This window comes from Prionailurus bengalensis, chromosome B1 (genome assembly GCF_016509475.1).
Source record: "Prionailurus bengalensis isolate Pbe53 chromosome B1, Fcat_Pben_1.1_paternal_pri, whole genome shotgun sequence".
Classification (NCBI taxonomy): domain Eukaryota; kingdom Metazoa; phylum Chordata; class Mammalia; order Carnivora; family Felidae; genus Prionailurus; species Prionailurus bengalensis.
The window spans coordinates 82,528,889-82,545,417 of NC_057344.1; the positions used below are offsets into that span (position 1 = coordinate 82,528,889).

At 38.8% G+C, this 16,529-nt stretch overlaps 1 protein-coding gene across 1 annotated transcript in view; it reads right to left on the bottom strand.

The window, feature by feature from the left end:
- LOC122475958 (hedgehog interacting protein) overlaps nt 1–16,529 on the bottom strand; it is a 95,749-nt gene that overhangs the window by 25,460 nt on the left and 53,760 nt on the right. The window contains exons 5-11 of the mRNA XM_043568094.1: nt 11,643–11,794; nt 11,083–11,256; nt 10,317–10,460; nt 6,911–7,032; nt 4,520–4,643; nt 3,424–3,554; nt 235–316 (exon numbers count right to left, since the gene is read on the bottom strand). Coding sequence (XP_043424029.1) covers nt 235–316; nt 3,424–3,554; nt 4,520–4,643; nt 6,911–7,032; nt 10,317–10,460; nt 11,083–11,256; nt 11,643–11,794 — 929 coding nt within the window. The remainder of the gene's footprint in view (nt 1–234; nt 317–3,423; nt 3,555–4,519; nt 4,644–6,910; nt 7,033–10,316; nt 10,461–11,082; nt 11,257–11,642; nt 11,795–16,529) is intronic.

Here is a 16,529-nt window from a genome sequence, read left to right on the forward strand (position 1 = left end):
CAACAAGAATGACATGAATATGTGGACACAATGGGGCTTATAAAGTTCAGCAGGGTCAAGTCTAGCCCTCATAGACTGGAGGGGAGGGTTCTCCCAGGATAGCACTTGGCATATGGACAAGGCAGAAGTGTTCATCTTTGTTGATTGCTAATTGCAATTCATCATCCTCAATGTGAAGACACTAAAACAACTTGGACAAACTACTTGACTTAAAGGAATATAAAGAGATCTCACCTTTTGGGATCTACAATTTTGTAGAGTTTTCCATTGTGAGTCTGGGTCATACTTTTACTACTTGATAGAATGTAAACTTCACCTGTGAAAAGTGAAATACAGTAAGTTAATTTACAGTATTATAAAGCCTTACTTCCTATTGTCGAAGCAGATTATTTCATATAAATAAATAGATATTTTGTTTTATTTATTTATTCAATTTGTTTAATGTTTATTTATTTTTGAGAAAAAGAGAGTGAGACAGAGTGTGAACAGGAGAGGGGCAGAGAGAGAGGGAGACACAGAATCTGAAGCAGGCTCTAGGCTCTGAGCTGTCAGCACAGAGCCTAACGTGGGGCTCACATCCACAGACTGTGAGATCATGACCTGAGTCGAAGTTGGGGGCTTAACCAACTAAGCCACCCAGATGTCCCAATAAATGGATATTTTATATTTATTTTTGTATCTATTTGTACATGTGTATATGTACGTATGTACATATGTACATAGGTATGTGTACGTATATGTGTGTATGTGCATGCACATTACATGTCATGTATCCGTATCTCTCTATATATCTCCTCACAGCCTCAAGAAAATCACTTGCCTAAAGATTATGAGAGTCTCTGGGGCACGTGGGTGGCTCAGTTGGTTAAGCATCCGACTTCGGCTCAGGTCACGATCTCACAATTGGTGGGTCCGAACCCTGTATCAGGCTCTGTGCTGACAGCTTAGAGCCTGGAGCCTGCTTCAGATTCTGTCTCTCTGTCTCTCTCTCTCTCTCTCTCTCTGCCCCTCCCCCACTCTCTCTCTCTCTCTCTCTCTCTCTCTCAAAAATAAACGTTAAAAAAAAAAGGATTATGAAAGTCTCACAAGTCTACTTTCACAGTGCATCCAGAATTCAGTCACTTGTCTCCACATCCTACTACTATTTCCAGAACAAGCAGATACCAGTGTGTCCTGGATTAGGGCAGGAGCCTCCTAACTGATCTCCCTGCTTCTCCCTTGTTCTTCCATGTTTAATTTCAACATACCATCCACAAAAGATCCTTAAAGCAAGCTGCATCATTTAAGTTGGATCACGTTCCTTTGTTTCAGTACTTCCAATGGCTTCTAATCTCTCTCAGAGCAAAAGTAAGTCCTGGCAGTGGCCTCTGATGCCTCCCCTTATTGCTCTGACCTCATGTGCTATGCTTCACCCTCTTGTTCACTCCTTCCTAGCCACAGTGGCCTCCTGGCTTTGTACACATGAGGCAGCCCCTGTGCCAGGCTCCTGTCTAAGGAGCCCCCCCCCCCCCCCGTTTCAGGTTCTTCGTCAGGCTCCTGACTCAGTTCCTATCTCAGCTTCTGTTCCAGGCTCTACCTGTCACAGCATCTCTCCCAAGTTGTCCCAGCCTCCTGTCCTTCACTAGATCTCCACTAGGTTGGCTTTTCTTTCCCCCTTCAAGTCTGTACATAAATATCATCTTTTCTGACTGCACTATTTAAAATTGCACTGTTCCCAACCCTCTTCACAATGGGACTTTTCTCCAAAGCATTTACCAGTTGACACTATATATAGATAGATATGTCCCTCTCTCTCTCTATATATATATATATACACACACACACACACACACACACACAAACATATGTGTACACCCAACATGGGGTTCGAACCCACGACCCTGAGATCAAGAGTTGGATGCTCCTCAGGCTTTGCCAGCCAGGTGCCCTCTTAAGTAATCTCTACACCCAACGTGAAGCTTGAACTCATGCCTCCGAGATGAAGAGTTGGATGCTCCCCCAACTGAGCCAGCCAGGCACCCCCATAGGGCTCTTAATTAAAGCCAAAGAGTATCACATTAAAGCATAATTCAGTGAAAGCCAGTTTAATTTTAATTATGAAGTATACACGATGCTGTAGCTTTTGACAGTAAGGATTGTATATGCTTCATTTGTTAGGTCTACTCCCAACATAGTATTAAGTGCAGATAGATGTTTGGATATTTTGACCAACGGTGGTGACACTAACAGGATGACTGATGGTGAGTCATTTGCAGTAAGGTCTGGGGAACTCAGAATGATTCAGTCACAACATCTAAATATTCATTTCTAACTCTGCCACAAACAATTTAATCCTCATTTATATTTTAAAACCAGGGTTTGCCAATGAAATTTAAATTACATTACAGAGGATTTCAGTGGAGAAGGGTATCTCTTTGGTTTTTCTGAGCGGGCTAGGAGATACCAAGGGAAAATTAATTGTAAATGTTTTCAATGTTGGAACAAGAAAAGAACAGACTGGACTTCTCTTCTTTAAATCATTGTATTCCTGTGGCTCTGAAATCCATGTTAAGTCCCTTGTTAAACTAAGTGAATGGCATAAAACTATTTACTTATGAATTCCCCATTTGATGTAATAAAACCAAAGCTGGACTTCTAGAGAAAATATTCAGATTCAGATGGGAAACACAACTCTTCTTTCTTAACACCTAAAATTCATCTCTCAGCCTGGGGGAGCATAGTAGCCATGGTTCGTTTGGGTGCTGACCTTTAAACAGTGTCATTATGAAAGCTATGTTTATCTCTATAATTTACAATCAGTAGCATTTTTTCTCTTTGATCGCATTCCAATTTCAACTTCTATTTGCTTGTAAGTTACATACATTTTGATAACATATGAAGAAACATATTATGTGTTATCCCAAAGATCGTCATTCAGAAGATCATTTTTATTCTGTTGGAAAGCAGATCTAAAACTTCAGCTTATCTTACACAAATTGCATGTCCCAGTGGATTAAAAAAAACAGAAATAGAGGATAAGGTGAGACTCAGATTGCAACAATTTTTTAAAAATTTGTTCCAAGAGACATGGAAAGGCTTTCAGATAGAGAATAGAAACAAATGACACAGCTTTACTTAAAGCTTAAGTAGATATTTAAGATTTTCTCTCTTTAGGACTCAAAAATTCTCTTTTGTTCTTGCCTTCCATTTTCCTGCTTTGTTACTTTTATATTTCTGGAGTGGAGATAAGACTAAAAGATGCCCAGGGAAAGCTCACTGGGAAAGAACACGTGACTGGGCCATCTCTAACCTCCACAGTGGGTCATCTTTGCTGCAGGTTACCATTGTCAGCAAATGGAGGACAAGATTGTTCTTCTTATTAAAACAAAGCCTCTTGGGCAAGGGAGTGAGAAAGCAACTTAATAGAAATGGTTTGTACAGTACCTAATTCATCTTCTCCAAATCCCAAGATGTGACCTGAAAAGTAACCTCTACAGGAACCACTGTTGCCGAGACAGAGTGGTTTTTCTTGCCATTGCTTGCTCACGGGACTTTGCTGGAGGGTTAAGAAATTCCTACAACAAAAACATACCGTAAACTTACAGTGAAAATAGGCGTTTGCTTAAAAAAAAAATAAATGAAAGGCTTAGAATAAAGTTCACAATAAATAATTGTTGTGCCATGAACCTGGCTTCTAAAAGGAAAAGTAATATAGCCCATAATGTGTGCAAATACTCTGAAATTCTCATGTAGGGAGAAAGTACTTAAAGATAATATTTTGTTTGGAGGGGGGCACTAAAAGTACCTGAGTATGAGAAAAGCCCTCCCCTTCATCCAGAGAATGATACTTCCTCTCCAGGACTAGACTCCATGCTGTGCTATTAATCAGAGAGAGGGACAGGGGGAAGATCATGGGGTCAGTACACTTTTCTAGTTCCTTTTAGTGACCAAGCATATCAGCTCTGCCATATGCCTGAATGCCAGTGACTCGGGAAACAAGGTTCTTAATTTGGGTTTCATCACAGAGTTCTTTCTAATTATCTACAATGTGACCTCTAAAAATTAGGCTAAAATGTAACTTTGTAGTATTCTTACCAATAAAGACAAACTGAGTTCTATTGTTAAGCATCCTGAAAAGTATGGCAAAAACAAAAGTTCTTAGCCTTCCAATTTCCAAATAATTTGGAAAATACTTGCACAACTCGTGTATAACAATAGTTTTCAAGTAACTCATTATCATGGTAAATTTATGTTAAGGATGAAGGGAAAAGCTTACATCATATGCAAAGTCCATATGAAGACCTCTCTGCTCTTAAAAATTATATTATGAATTTAATCAAATTTGTTTAAAAAGCATCTCTTAGGAAGTTCTTTAACAAAACCACCATAGATAATGAACTAAAAGAAAATAATAGTCTTTATGTGTGTACCTGACCTGACCCCCAAAGGGAGACGATCATTTGAATATTTTATGGCAGTTTGCCCACTAATTGATGGATATGTCATTTGATACATGAAATTATGGTACCAGGAAACCTACCCATTCCGGTCTCCAAACACATAGCTTCCATACAGTCTTTCAGACTGGCATCCTCGGTAAACAAATCCACCCACCAAAGGACCATTACTGAATGGCTTGAATTCTAAAAGTGATGGCTCACTTTCTGGAAAGAAATAAATGTAACATTAGATCAAATGAAACATATTTTTTATGAAATAAAAGTAATGTAGGCCAAGTAATACTATTATGGTCATTTATTTTACATTTGAAGTATGTTCCACAGTACACAAGCAGAACCCTTGTTGTAGATATTTAGTAGAAATAATTCCCATTGCTTAAACCATATCAAATACTAAGACTCTCCATGTGCATCGTACTGAAACAGGAATGCTCTGTGAATGCTTTGCTGCTATAATTGTCACACATACCAAATTTTCAGTGACATTAGAATCTGGATATTGTGGAAATCATGGTTATTTACTTAAGAACCAAAGACTTTTAAAAAATTATAATTTTTTTGTGTTGATTTTTTTTGTAGAAATGCTTCTGCATATATGTAGTAAATTAATCCAGACTTCTGTCAAGTTATATAAAATGTTGGAGAGTCCATATTTTAACGGAAATAAAAGGTCCTTAAAACCGCATTTGTATATTTAAAAACATTATCACTCAAGTAATATCTTCATTTAAACTATTTTAAGAGTTTTGTTTATAGAGTTGTATGGTTAACAAAGTCTATTGCAGCCATTCTTTTTTAAATTACATGTGTGTAGTCACATATCTCAATCTTTCCATGCATGCCATTATATACTTGAATTCATGTACACTAATTGCAATGGAAAAGATCTAAAGCCAGTTGCAAATTAATCTGAAAATTGCTACTTATGTGCTTAATGTCCAATAAGTCACTATCAACAGGCAGTATTTTAGGCAAAAACTTTGGTGGAGAGACAGTAATTTTAAAGTAATTGTCCCTTCCCACGTCATTAGGGTGAATATATTATAAAAAGTAGGAAAGATTAAGTTTTAACTAGTGCACTGCAAGGAAGCATAACTTCCAGGTCATGAACTCTGGAGTCAGTCAGCTTGGGTTTAAATCCAGGCCCTGCCACTTACGTTGTATGATAATTAACCTTTTTGTGTCTCAGTTTTCCCATCTGTACAATGTGGCCAATAATAGTGCCTATCACATGGAGTTGTTCCGTGAATGAAGTGAATCAAATTTATAATGTTACTACAGGGGCTGGCATGTAGTCAGTACTGACACGTGGTTATTTTGTCTTCGTTTCTGTTTTCTGCTTTATTGAAATAAAGATAAAAAATAAATTATAAAATATTTGAAGTATACATTGTGGTGATTTGATATATGTATACATTGTGAGGGGATTCTGTGGATGTGTTTTGAAAACATAAATATAAGGCTATCAATATTGTAGCCAGTTTCAGCTGAGGCCCAATTAATGTGATTAGAGAATTTAGTTTAATCTACAAATATAGCCAAAATTCCATCAAACTAGTGACTCATGAGATTTTTTTCCCAAACCACATTATTCTTTGGTTTGGCTTTTATAAGATGTGTGTGCGCGCACACACGAATACCTGAAAAAAAAAATAAAGTAAAATAACTGAATACCACATGAACTAACACAGCTGCTTCATTCCTGGTGCTAAATAAATATCTGTATTGAATGAGTAAATAGAAGAAGCAATCAATTTAATAATCTTAATCTACTGTGTTCCCTGAATCATAATAATTTTGATATATTGCTTCCTCCAAAAAGAGTAAATAATAAAACACTGAAAAATATTAAGATTTTTGGACTTCATTATTATCCAACTTTATTTTGTATATATATCTCTAAAACATTCTAGTAATCATGTTAGTAAAAGTAATGTCTAAACATTCCATTTTCATGACGTGGGTAAATAACATGTTTTTACATGTCAATTACTTTGTTTTCTTCTACAATGGGTATCTTAAAGAAATTACATTACTATTTGAAACACAATTTTTCTAATTGTTGAGACTAGAATATTGGGGATTGAGGAATTTCTTACCTTTAACTTGTTTTTTTCCACTGTATATAAGATGTTATGACAAGTTCTGCCTTATATTAGAAGTTACTCATCTTGACTCTCAGAGGAGCAAAATATAAACAGCTAATTTTTGAAGGTCCATTAAATTTTTTGCACCTACAGAGCACAGTTTAATCCATTGGAAAGATAATTACCCAAATGGAATTCCTGGGGCTCATAAGAGTCACTGGACCTTTAAAAACGTGTGCAATTTACTCGCTTACCACTGTTGGGTCAGTGTGTTTATGCCTTCCCAAAAGCTCATTTTGTAGAAATCCTTTTCTCTTCAATGAATATGCTAAAGTAAAACAAAGCCCGAATTAAAGCCAAATCAACAAATTATGTTCTACTTACCATAGTCTTTCCCCTTTATTATCTGTAGGATTCTGGCTGATGATCTGTTCTTTCCATTGGAGTCTGAACAAAGTATTGTTAAATTGATGTTTATATCAGTGGGATGTCGATCCACAGCACATCTGCATAACAAAAAGGAGACATCCATGAATTCCTACCAGGGTATTTTCTAAACTGAGACTGGAGATTCCTGACAGAGGAACCCCTTGGTGGGCTGGCAAGGACCCTATGGGCTATTTCCTTTGGATCCTCAGCAGAAACATCCTGATTTGTTTGTTCACTCTGCTGAAGCTAAATGATCTCTGGAGAATATTTCCTAATATTCCTTGGTATCTCTCGCTAGTATGAACATACACACTGACTTGAAACATTTGTTGGTGCTGTTATTAAGGACTATCGCATATATAACATGCTGGGAAGGTAGGAGAACCTTCAGCAGCAGCAAGTCACATCTGCAATACACAAAACAGGCTTCGTTTTGGTCTTTGTTTTGTGTTTTTACATGGAATGGCTATATTCTAAAGCTCAAGCTGCAAAGCATGCACTACAATGTAAGGTATAAAATAAAGCTGGTCCCCACAACCACTGAAGTCTTTTATGTTACACTGACTGTGTCTTCACGTCACCCCCAATCTGGGGTTAGAATATTTCTATGACTTAAGCCACCAACTGTCAACTCCATTAGCACAGGGACCCCTTCCAACTTCTTTATCACTGTGTTTCTGTTACCTAATTCAAACCCAAGAATATCAAAGGGGCTCAATATGTGTTGAATGTTTAAGTCAATGAGGGACTGGGCATGTGGAGTTTGGGTTGCGAGAAGAATGAAGCTGTATAATATAATTACTTCTGAAGTTCTCACAAATGTGGAAAACAGTGTTGCTTTGTTTTCAGGTTTCTCAACTTTGACATTCTTGACATTTTGAGTCAGACCATTCTTTGAGCGGGAAACTGGAAGGAGGAGGTTCTGTACTGAGCATGTACAACGTTTAGCAGCATGTCGGTGGCATGAACCCCTCCTCCAGAGTTGTGAAAACCAAAAATGTTTCTAGGCATTGCCAAATATTCTCTGGGGGCAAAATAATCCCATTGAGAATCACTCCTTTAGGTCAACAAAATACATTAATGACTTAACAACCAAACCAAATCTTTGGGGCTACTAAATAAACTAGAAAACAAAACAACCCGGGAGTAGGTTCTGGGGCTTAAGACATGTTAAGAGTCACACACAGCAATCATCTCAACAACAATAACAGCCACAAAATAAAAACTGTTGCATCCAAATGATCCCATTCATAATAGGGAAACTCTAAGCCTGACCTGCCAAAGATGAGTTAGTTGTTCCGTGGCAACAGTCCCTTTATTGTCTTTAATTCAACGATTCACAGAGTACAATGCCTGGCAGGGAACATGACACAGACGTGATGTGACTTAAGGTGGAACTAAATCCATGGATGGGGAGAACATTTTCCCATCTTGCCTTTCTTTTTAAGATGGAGGAACTATGACAAAAGAAGGTTTGACCACTTTCTATCAAGAAAAGAACAAATCTGGAAGAAAAGGCCAGGTCTCCCAAAGGTGGAGATGCCAGATGCCATCAGGCCTACCTCTGTCTGAATACTATGTCCACTGGGAACCACTTGACCTTTATAACCTTTAGTTTCTTTTCAGAAAAAAAAAAAAAAGAGGTGGGTACACATGGGTACTGGTCCTTATACATCTGTCCAAGTCCACAGAACATACAATCCCCAGTGAACCCTAATGTAAACTTTGGACTTTGGGTGATAATGATGTGTCCATGTAGGTTCATCCATTGTAACACATGGAATACTCTGGTGGGGATGTTGCTAATGGGGAGGCCGGGCATGTGTGGGGGCAGCGGACATGTGGGAAATCTCTGTACCTTCTGCCCAATGTTGCCGTCTTTAAAATTGAAGTCTTAAAAAAACAAGAAAGAAAAAGAGCGGTAATCTAATGTCAGCAGGACCTCAGAGTACTGCTGAATGTCACAAATGAGATAATGTGCGTAAGATACTGAGTTCAGCACTCTGCCCCAAGGTACTTAACACAAGTCAGCTTTACTTTTAGCCAAGAATTGTTTTACTTTCTTTTCTGCTTTATTAAGTCTTTCTCCGCTTGAAATACTCTTGAAGGGAGGTGCAGTTTCCCTTAAGCTCTCTGCTGCCGGAGGAGGTAAGACTCTACAGCATAGGTATCCTGCCATATGCAAGGTCTGTAAAGTGCCTCATCCTGTGTTTTTGCACTGAGGGTCCAGGACCCCTGGAAGGTTGCACGAAAGCTCCAGTGGGATTGTGGTGACTCAGGCTGCTCAACTTCAAAGTGCTGCTTTGCGGTGGTATCTGCGAGTTCTGAGCTATAGGAATGGAATGTGACAGTTTCCTCCACATCCTGAACCCACCGTAAGTACTCCCTGTCGCACAGATTTTAAGATCTGCTGAGATGCCAAAAAGGAAATGAACTGTAGACTTGGACTTTGATGGAGGGGAGATGAAGGGCATGAGGGATTATAAAAATAAAAAGTTCGAGAAATACTCACCTTGCACATAGTGAACACTCAATAAACATTAAATAGCAATAATAACTTAGCTAGTAAATGAATGAATGTGGCCAAATATCCCATAGTATGAATAAGAGACCACAGATTGGATGAAGCTTTCATCACAGAATTGCTATATTATACTCCATAGCATTTTTTAAGTGTACCCCAAATTTCTCACTCTACATACATCTCAGTGTTCCTTTCTTTATAGTTCATTGTAGTAAACGGTCAGTATGAATTCCTTTACTACTTATAATTTTTTTTTCAGGTGGAAAAATGTGAACATTGAGCTCAACTCCTTACAAACTCATACTGCATCATCATATTTAAGTGAAGCTGTAATAAGAAACACAATTTATTTAAAACCTATCAGGTGTGTCGGGCACTCTACTTTGCTTTTTTTCTAGATTTTCATTTAATCATGACAGCATCCTCAAAAGCTGTTACCACCCCCATTAAGTGCGTGTGGAAAATTTCATTTAGAGGGGTTTAAGGAGAAAAATTAAAAAGTTTATCATCTGAATCTGAAAAACGGAACTCTTAATCATTACACTAGTCCAATAGTGTTTAAAAACAACACTCTAGAACTTTAAGGCACTTTTCCTCCATGAATTTGTTCTCTTCCATATGTCTAATCTGCCGTCTCAATCTGCTTCACACATTAATAGAAGAAAGAGTGCTGAGATAATGAGCTGGTGTGATTTTACAGGTGCAACCTTGGACACCACCCGTGGCTGCTCGGTGCCTGGCCCCCCCTCATTCTTTTTCCAGTTCCCGAATCCCGGCCGGGCTCGGGTTTATAGCAGGTGCGGGGTGGTGGGGGAGGGGGGCAGGTCGTGTTCTCACCTGCCTGGATCGTGCAGGCCGTGCGCAAACACTTCCGGGGGCTGGTTGGTGCTGTTGAAGTGCGGATTACTTCTGGGGATGGAATAAGGCACGTTGCACATATCTGTGTCCACGTCCAGCCGCAGCACCGACCCTGTGAAATCACTGAGAAATTGGACAAAGAGGGTCAGTGTTTTCTGCTTTTGTTACATAGTTTACCTAACCTAAATGTGGGAAGGTCGCTCCACAGTCAAAAGAATCATTCCCCCATTTGAGACATAATTATTAAAGTTATGAATTCCATATCGTGGGGAAAGGAAACCGGGGCAGTTTGGTTTCACAGAAACGGCAGCACCTTGACACAGCTGAGTAGTGGCCAAGGACTGCAGCATCAGTAGCGTGCTACATTTTGCAGCTGTTCCTTAGTTTTTGCCAATCCCTGGATTTTCTGCGCCCCCAGAAGCGCCACTGGACCTTGTGCGTCCAGCCTGTGTATTGTGCAAACCACGCAGCACTGATGCATTCTAGAGCATCTGGGTATAGCGACTTCCAAAAATATCATCAGCATATTACTGAATTTTTCTTCATTTTACAAATGCAAACACCCATAAGAAAAGTTAAATGTTTAACCAAGGAGACATAATTCAAAGACGGTTCTTTTTTTTTTTTTTTTTTTTTTTTTCCCAAAGACAGCTCTTAACTCACTGCTCTGACCCTTTTTCCCCGGCTGACACTTAAGACATTTGAACATCAAGGGGAACGTTTTTGGTTTTGTTTTCTTTTTTACCTTAACCCATCCATTTCTTCCATATCATCCAGTGTGATCATCCCATCACCGAGAATGATGTACAAAAAGCCCTCAGGGCCAAAGAGCAGTTGCCCTCCTAGATGCTTTCTGTGGAGTTCTGCCACTTCAAGAAATACTCTGGCTGTTCTCAAATCAACTTGATGGGGATTTTTTCTACATTGGGGGAGGAAACAATACCATGATTGTTAAAGGTGTTTAGGTGAATCCACTAGAAGGTAAAAATGGTACACAAATTAGGGGAGCAAACACTTGGCACGTAAATAAGGAAACATGCTTGAAATGGAACTAATAAAAACTACTGAAAAATTACGTTATTTTCTAAGTTTCAGAAGTAGCACCTAAGCTGAAAGATAAGAGAGGAAAAGTGCCAAAGCTATCATTTTTCGCAATTCTCCTTAAGGACACATAGGGGGTTTTCAGCAAGGTGGAGATTGTGGTTTAATTACGGTCACCTTTGTTTCTAAAATAATTAGGAAGAGATAATGAGAAGATAAGATTGAAAAAATATTTATGCCTCAGTGCATTGTAGTGAGTGATACCTGGATACTGTGTATTCCACAACTCGAAGAATGTGGTCATGAGGCCCGATAGCCCACCGTTCTTGGTTGGTGGTATAAGACACATACAGCTTTCCATTTTTCTTGTAATTGGGATGGAATGCGAGGCTTAGCAGACCTCTTTCATCTCCTCCCTGCAGTCAAATGAAAAACACAAAGAATTGTGAAGTTAATTATGTTCTTTATTGTGTTTCAACTGGAACCCCAAAAGAGTCTCTTTCTTTTCTTCTGGATAATCTTTGCCCAAACTCTTTTCTTCCTTGCCCACTGCACAAAAAAAGATCATGAAACATTTCACTCTGCGGAACTCTTTAAGGGTTAGAACAAGACAGTTGTCTTGTGTGGCTCTCTATGCACAAGACCCTTACACCACTTTTGTCCAGTGATTTGTGTATGCAATCTTGGGAAGCTAGGAGGACAAGTTTAACTGTTGTGATTCTTTGCTGGGTTACTAGGTTGCTTGTAGCTCATAGAAGACAAATAAAAAGGTTCATAATCAGCAGTCACTTCTAATCCAAGTCTCCCAAACCTAAAACACAGTGTGGGCTGCCAACTCCCACTGTCTTGGCAATATGTTTAGAAAACAGTTAAATTGCTTGTGTAATATGTAAACCTTTGTTTTACCCTGGAGGCATCTACATCACTTGTCACAACGATGGTGGTCTGTTCATCATAACTAGGTAATAAGCAGCCTTGGCCTATCTACAGAGGAAGGAGGTATTTTTACACGTACCCTTTCACAGCATCGAGCTTTTCTTTACAGAAGGATGGAGAAACGGGAGGGGAGCTAAACACCAGGGCTGGGACTGGGGTGGGAGAAATGCTAGAGAGGAAAGGGGACACTAGGAAATAAAAAAAAAAAAAAAAGATCCCAAACGACTTTCTTTGTTATTACATGAATGTCAAGGATTGTATACATTAGGCATGCCAAATGCTGTAACAATTAAAACATCATTATGTTCTTAAATAGAAAGGCATTTTATCTTTATTTTCCTGCTAATTCAGCTTGATGAAACTCAATATGGTCTTAGCATTTGCTTTATCCCACAAGTAGTCCCGGAATTTCTATAATGAAATCATAGCATCTGAAATTATCTAGATCAGAGACTTAAAAGTTCAAATTCTAGTAAGCCAGTGAGGGCTTTCTCTGTAGTCTGAGGCATTATCCAAACTGGTGAAGAATACAACACAGAAACTGAAATGAAGCAACTGCTAGGACATCACCTTACCCCCGCTACTTCATTACCTGTCTCATCTCCTGAGGCAAACAGCTAGAAGTTACCCCTTGGAAATCTTACAGGAGGGAAATAAGTCTCGAACACTACAACTTCTTCACAAGTTTATGCTTGGTAATGGAAGCACTCTTTTGCTCTTCTCCCCCAGAAGACCATGTGTTACTACCGAAGCACGGAGCTGTGTGTGGTGGGATTCTACATGGACTGAAGAATTTAAAGTTGTGGGCATGGGGCGGGGGGTAGTGGATGGCTCAGCGGGCTGAGTGTCCGACCTCAGCTCAGGTCATGATCTAGTGGTTTGTGGGTTCGAGCCCCGCATCCAGCTCTGCACTGACAGCTCAGGGACTGGAGCCTGCCTTGGGTTCTGTCCTTCCCTCTCTCTCTGCCCCTCCCCCACTTATGCTCTGTCTGTCTCTCTGTCTCTCAAAAATAAATAAACATTAAATTTTTTTTAAGTTGTAGGTATAAAAGCTCACTTTTAATAACCATTGTTTGATTTATCTCTTGGATTAGACAAAAACTGCTTTCAGAGAGATGCCATCCAAAGTGGAAACACTTTTAAGAGTGTATAAATAAGAAAGTGGATGCAAATATTCCAGAACTACCAAAGCATAATTGAAATGTCAAAAAAGCCAACCTCTTCATTTGTAAGCTACAATATGCTTAATATTAATTTTAATCAAAACAATCTCATTGAAGGGGATGGATCTAATGACTGTGATGAATGAAAATGAGCCTCTATTTTTCAGATGATCTTAGAGTGATTTTTTTTCTTAGAGTGATTTTAGTATTGATTTGATGTTGCTTTTTTAAATAACTTCATTAAGCAAATATCTCTTCTTATGAGATGTTGAAAGCTGGGATGCATGACTAAGAATTGATTGTAGAAAAGCACATTTAAATCTCTTTGATGGATGTATAAGAAAGCTGAGGGGTGGGATTTAGTTTGTGATTAATTCCTCTTCCGAATGTATTTCACTTTAAAGCTTAAGTGCAGGGTAAGTACTTTATACCCACTTCACAAATATTTGCGTTCCACTATAAGGAGCTTTTGCTGAAAGCAGTTCTTTTATAGTTTTTAATCAAATCATCTGAGATACAATTTGAGTTGGATAGCAACATGGCTTAGAACTGTACTCACTGCTTTTCAGGAATTAGGAATGTAGAATTCATGCACTATAGAGAGATAGGGAAAGAGATTTAAACAAATCCACAAGTGACAGAAGGTAATTGTTCACTTTAGAGATTCACCTGTCACATAAATGAATGTGGGGGCATCAGTGGCATTTGTTAAGGTGCCAAATATAGAAACGTAATGAGACATTTGAATTACAAGATAATAAATGAAAAGAAAACAATTTTTTTAAAAGTCAGTAATTCTGAAGTTTTTAGGATGTAGGATTTACATTTGTTTAATTATTATATTACATATGATTTCATATTTTATTTATTTTTATTTTTTATATTTTTTAATGTTTTTATTTATTTTTGAGGCAGAGAGAGACAGAGCATGAGCAGGGGAGGGGCAGAGAGAGAGGGAGACACAGAATCTGAAACAGGCTCCAGGCTCCGAGCTGTCAGCAGAGCCTGACGCGGGGCTCGAACTCACGGACTGTAAGATCATGACCTGAGCCGAAGTCGGAAGCCCAACCGACCGCGCCACCCAGGCGCCCCTATGATTTCGTATTTTAAAGTCAGCTTCCAGGTAGTGATCTGGTTGGCTCTTAGACACATGACTAATTACTTTAAGTTATTTCAGAGAAATACTCACTCTCTTAACGATACTGATAAAAAAATTTAATGTATGATATAAATATGCTAGTGTATCTCAAAATTAGCTTTGTAAACTATGTAGTGTAACATGGCTCCTAAATGTTCAGAGATTGGGAAGAGGGGGTGTATACCACCACTGTCAGGAGATTAAAGTATCGACAGGCCAACATTTACCTTGAATTGGCCATCAGAATTAGATCATCTGTTTAAAGTATGTTACCGACACATCATGATTTTCCTCACAAAGGCAAACCTATCTTTGAGGTCTGGGTGATTTTTCAAGATCTATATGGAGAAATATGTTGATTGGGCATGAAAGGTTTAATTTTGAGGCAGGGTCTATTTAAGGCCAAAAGGCCAGAAACACCACCGGACATGGGAGGCTTCAATGATAGTCTTCACCAGGAAACTGCCCAGCCTGAGATCCTGAGCGCTGGAGCCTGGAGGCAGGGCAGACCCGCAGACCAGCTGTCCAGTCTCAGGGGGAAGCCCTTGTGTGCATGTTACTGACTCTCTTCTTACTGCTCCCCATCTTCTCCTCTCAATTATGTGGCGCTTTATGGAATTAAAAACCATGCACTCCTTCCAGAAATGTCAAATTATCAAGTTGTTTCTAGTGAGCATCTGGGGAGAATGAACCTCTAGTGATTAGTTCAGCCAAGCTGGCTAAAAAGGGAGAAAAACAATTAATAGAATGGCAAATGGAAGAGTCGCGGTCTAGGGAGCCATTCCTTTCAAAAACACATTGACTTCTAACCTTATACTTTTGAAAACATTCACCAAGGTCCAAAATGCTTATCCTGACTCATGTGAAAAGCAGTGATTTATCAAAACGTTCACATTATACTTTGTACTTCATTATTAATACCGAATGCTTTATGTGCGCATTTCACTATGTGCGCACTTCCAGGAACATACACCACTGCTAGAATGCTAGAAATGGGCTCCGAGTAATTTATAAAGAACATTTCAGTGTCCCCTCTGTTTGCGTAATGCCCTTTTTTGTTTTGTTAAAGTTAACTGCTGGAAACTTTTCATCCAAGCATCCTAGGCTACCATTGGGAACTTCCTTCCCCTTTGTTCAGCCTTCTCAAACTGCACCGACTTTGGGACAGCCCCTCACCAAGCACAGGTAGGTGAATGATTTGAAAATAACGTCCCTGTATACTTGAGAACCTTGAGATTTACCCATGTTTCAGAGTAAATCATAAAATTCTCCTAGAGACTTTAAATGAGTAGTTAACTGCCATTCTAGGTATCGTTCAGCTTTCAGAGCAATTTCACAGGGTCAACAGAAAAGAGACAAAAACTCCAAACAGAGAGTATTGACGACTTTAATGTAAATACAAGATCAGATCTAGTCCTATAGTTTTGGGACACTCTTCCCTGATGAACACATCAAAGTTCTAACCAGTTGACTAATATTCCTCTTCTTTGAAGAAAAGGGAAGTATCTACTGGAAAAAGAAAGATAATGATAAAATGATTATAATAGAAAGTATTTTTTCTTTTTTTTTAGAAAAAGTTTATTTTGAGAGAGAAAATGTGTATGCATGCAATTGGGGAAGGGGCAGAGAGGGAGAGAGGGACACAGAATCCCAAGCACTGTTAGTGTGGAGCCCAATGTGGGGCTCAAACTCACAAACCACGAGATCATGACCTGAGCCAAAGTCAGATGCTTAACTGACTGAGCCACCCAGGCACCCCTTTTTTTCTTTTTTAAGAGAAATGGTGGGCATGGTCTCTCATTGATTTTTAAGAAAAACAGTCCCTTCATACTTTCAATGTGGTTAAAGTTAATTTTTTCTGATTTCTATCTTTAAAATTTGCCTTAACCTTTCTCAGGGTTGTATATTTTAGGA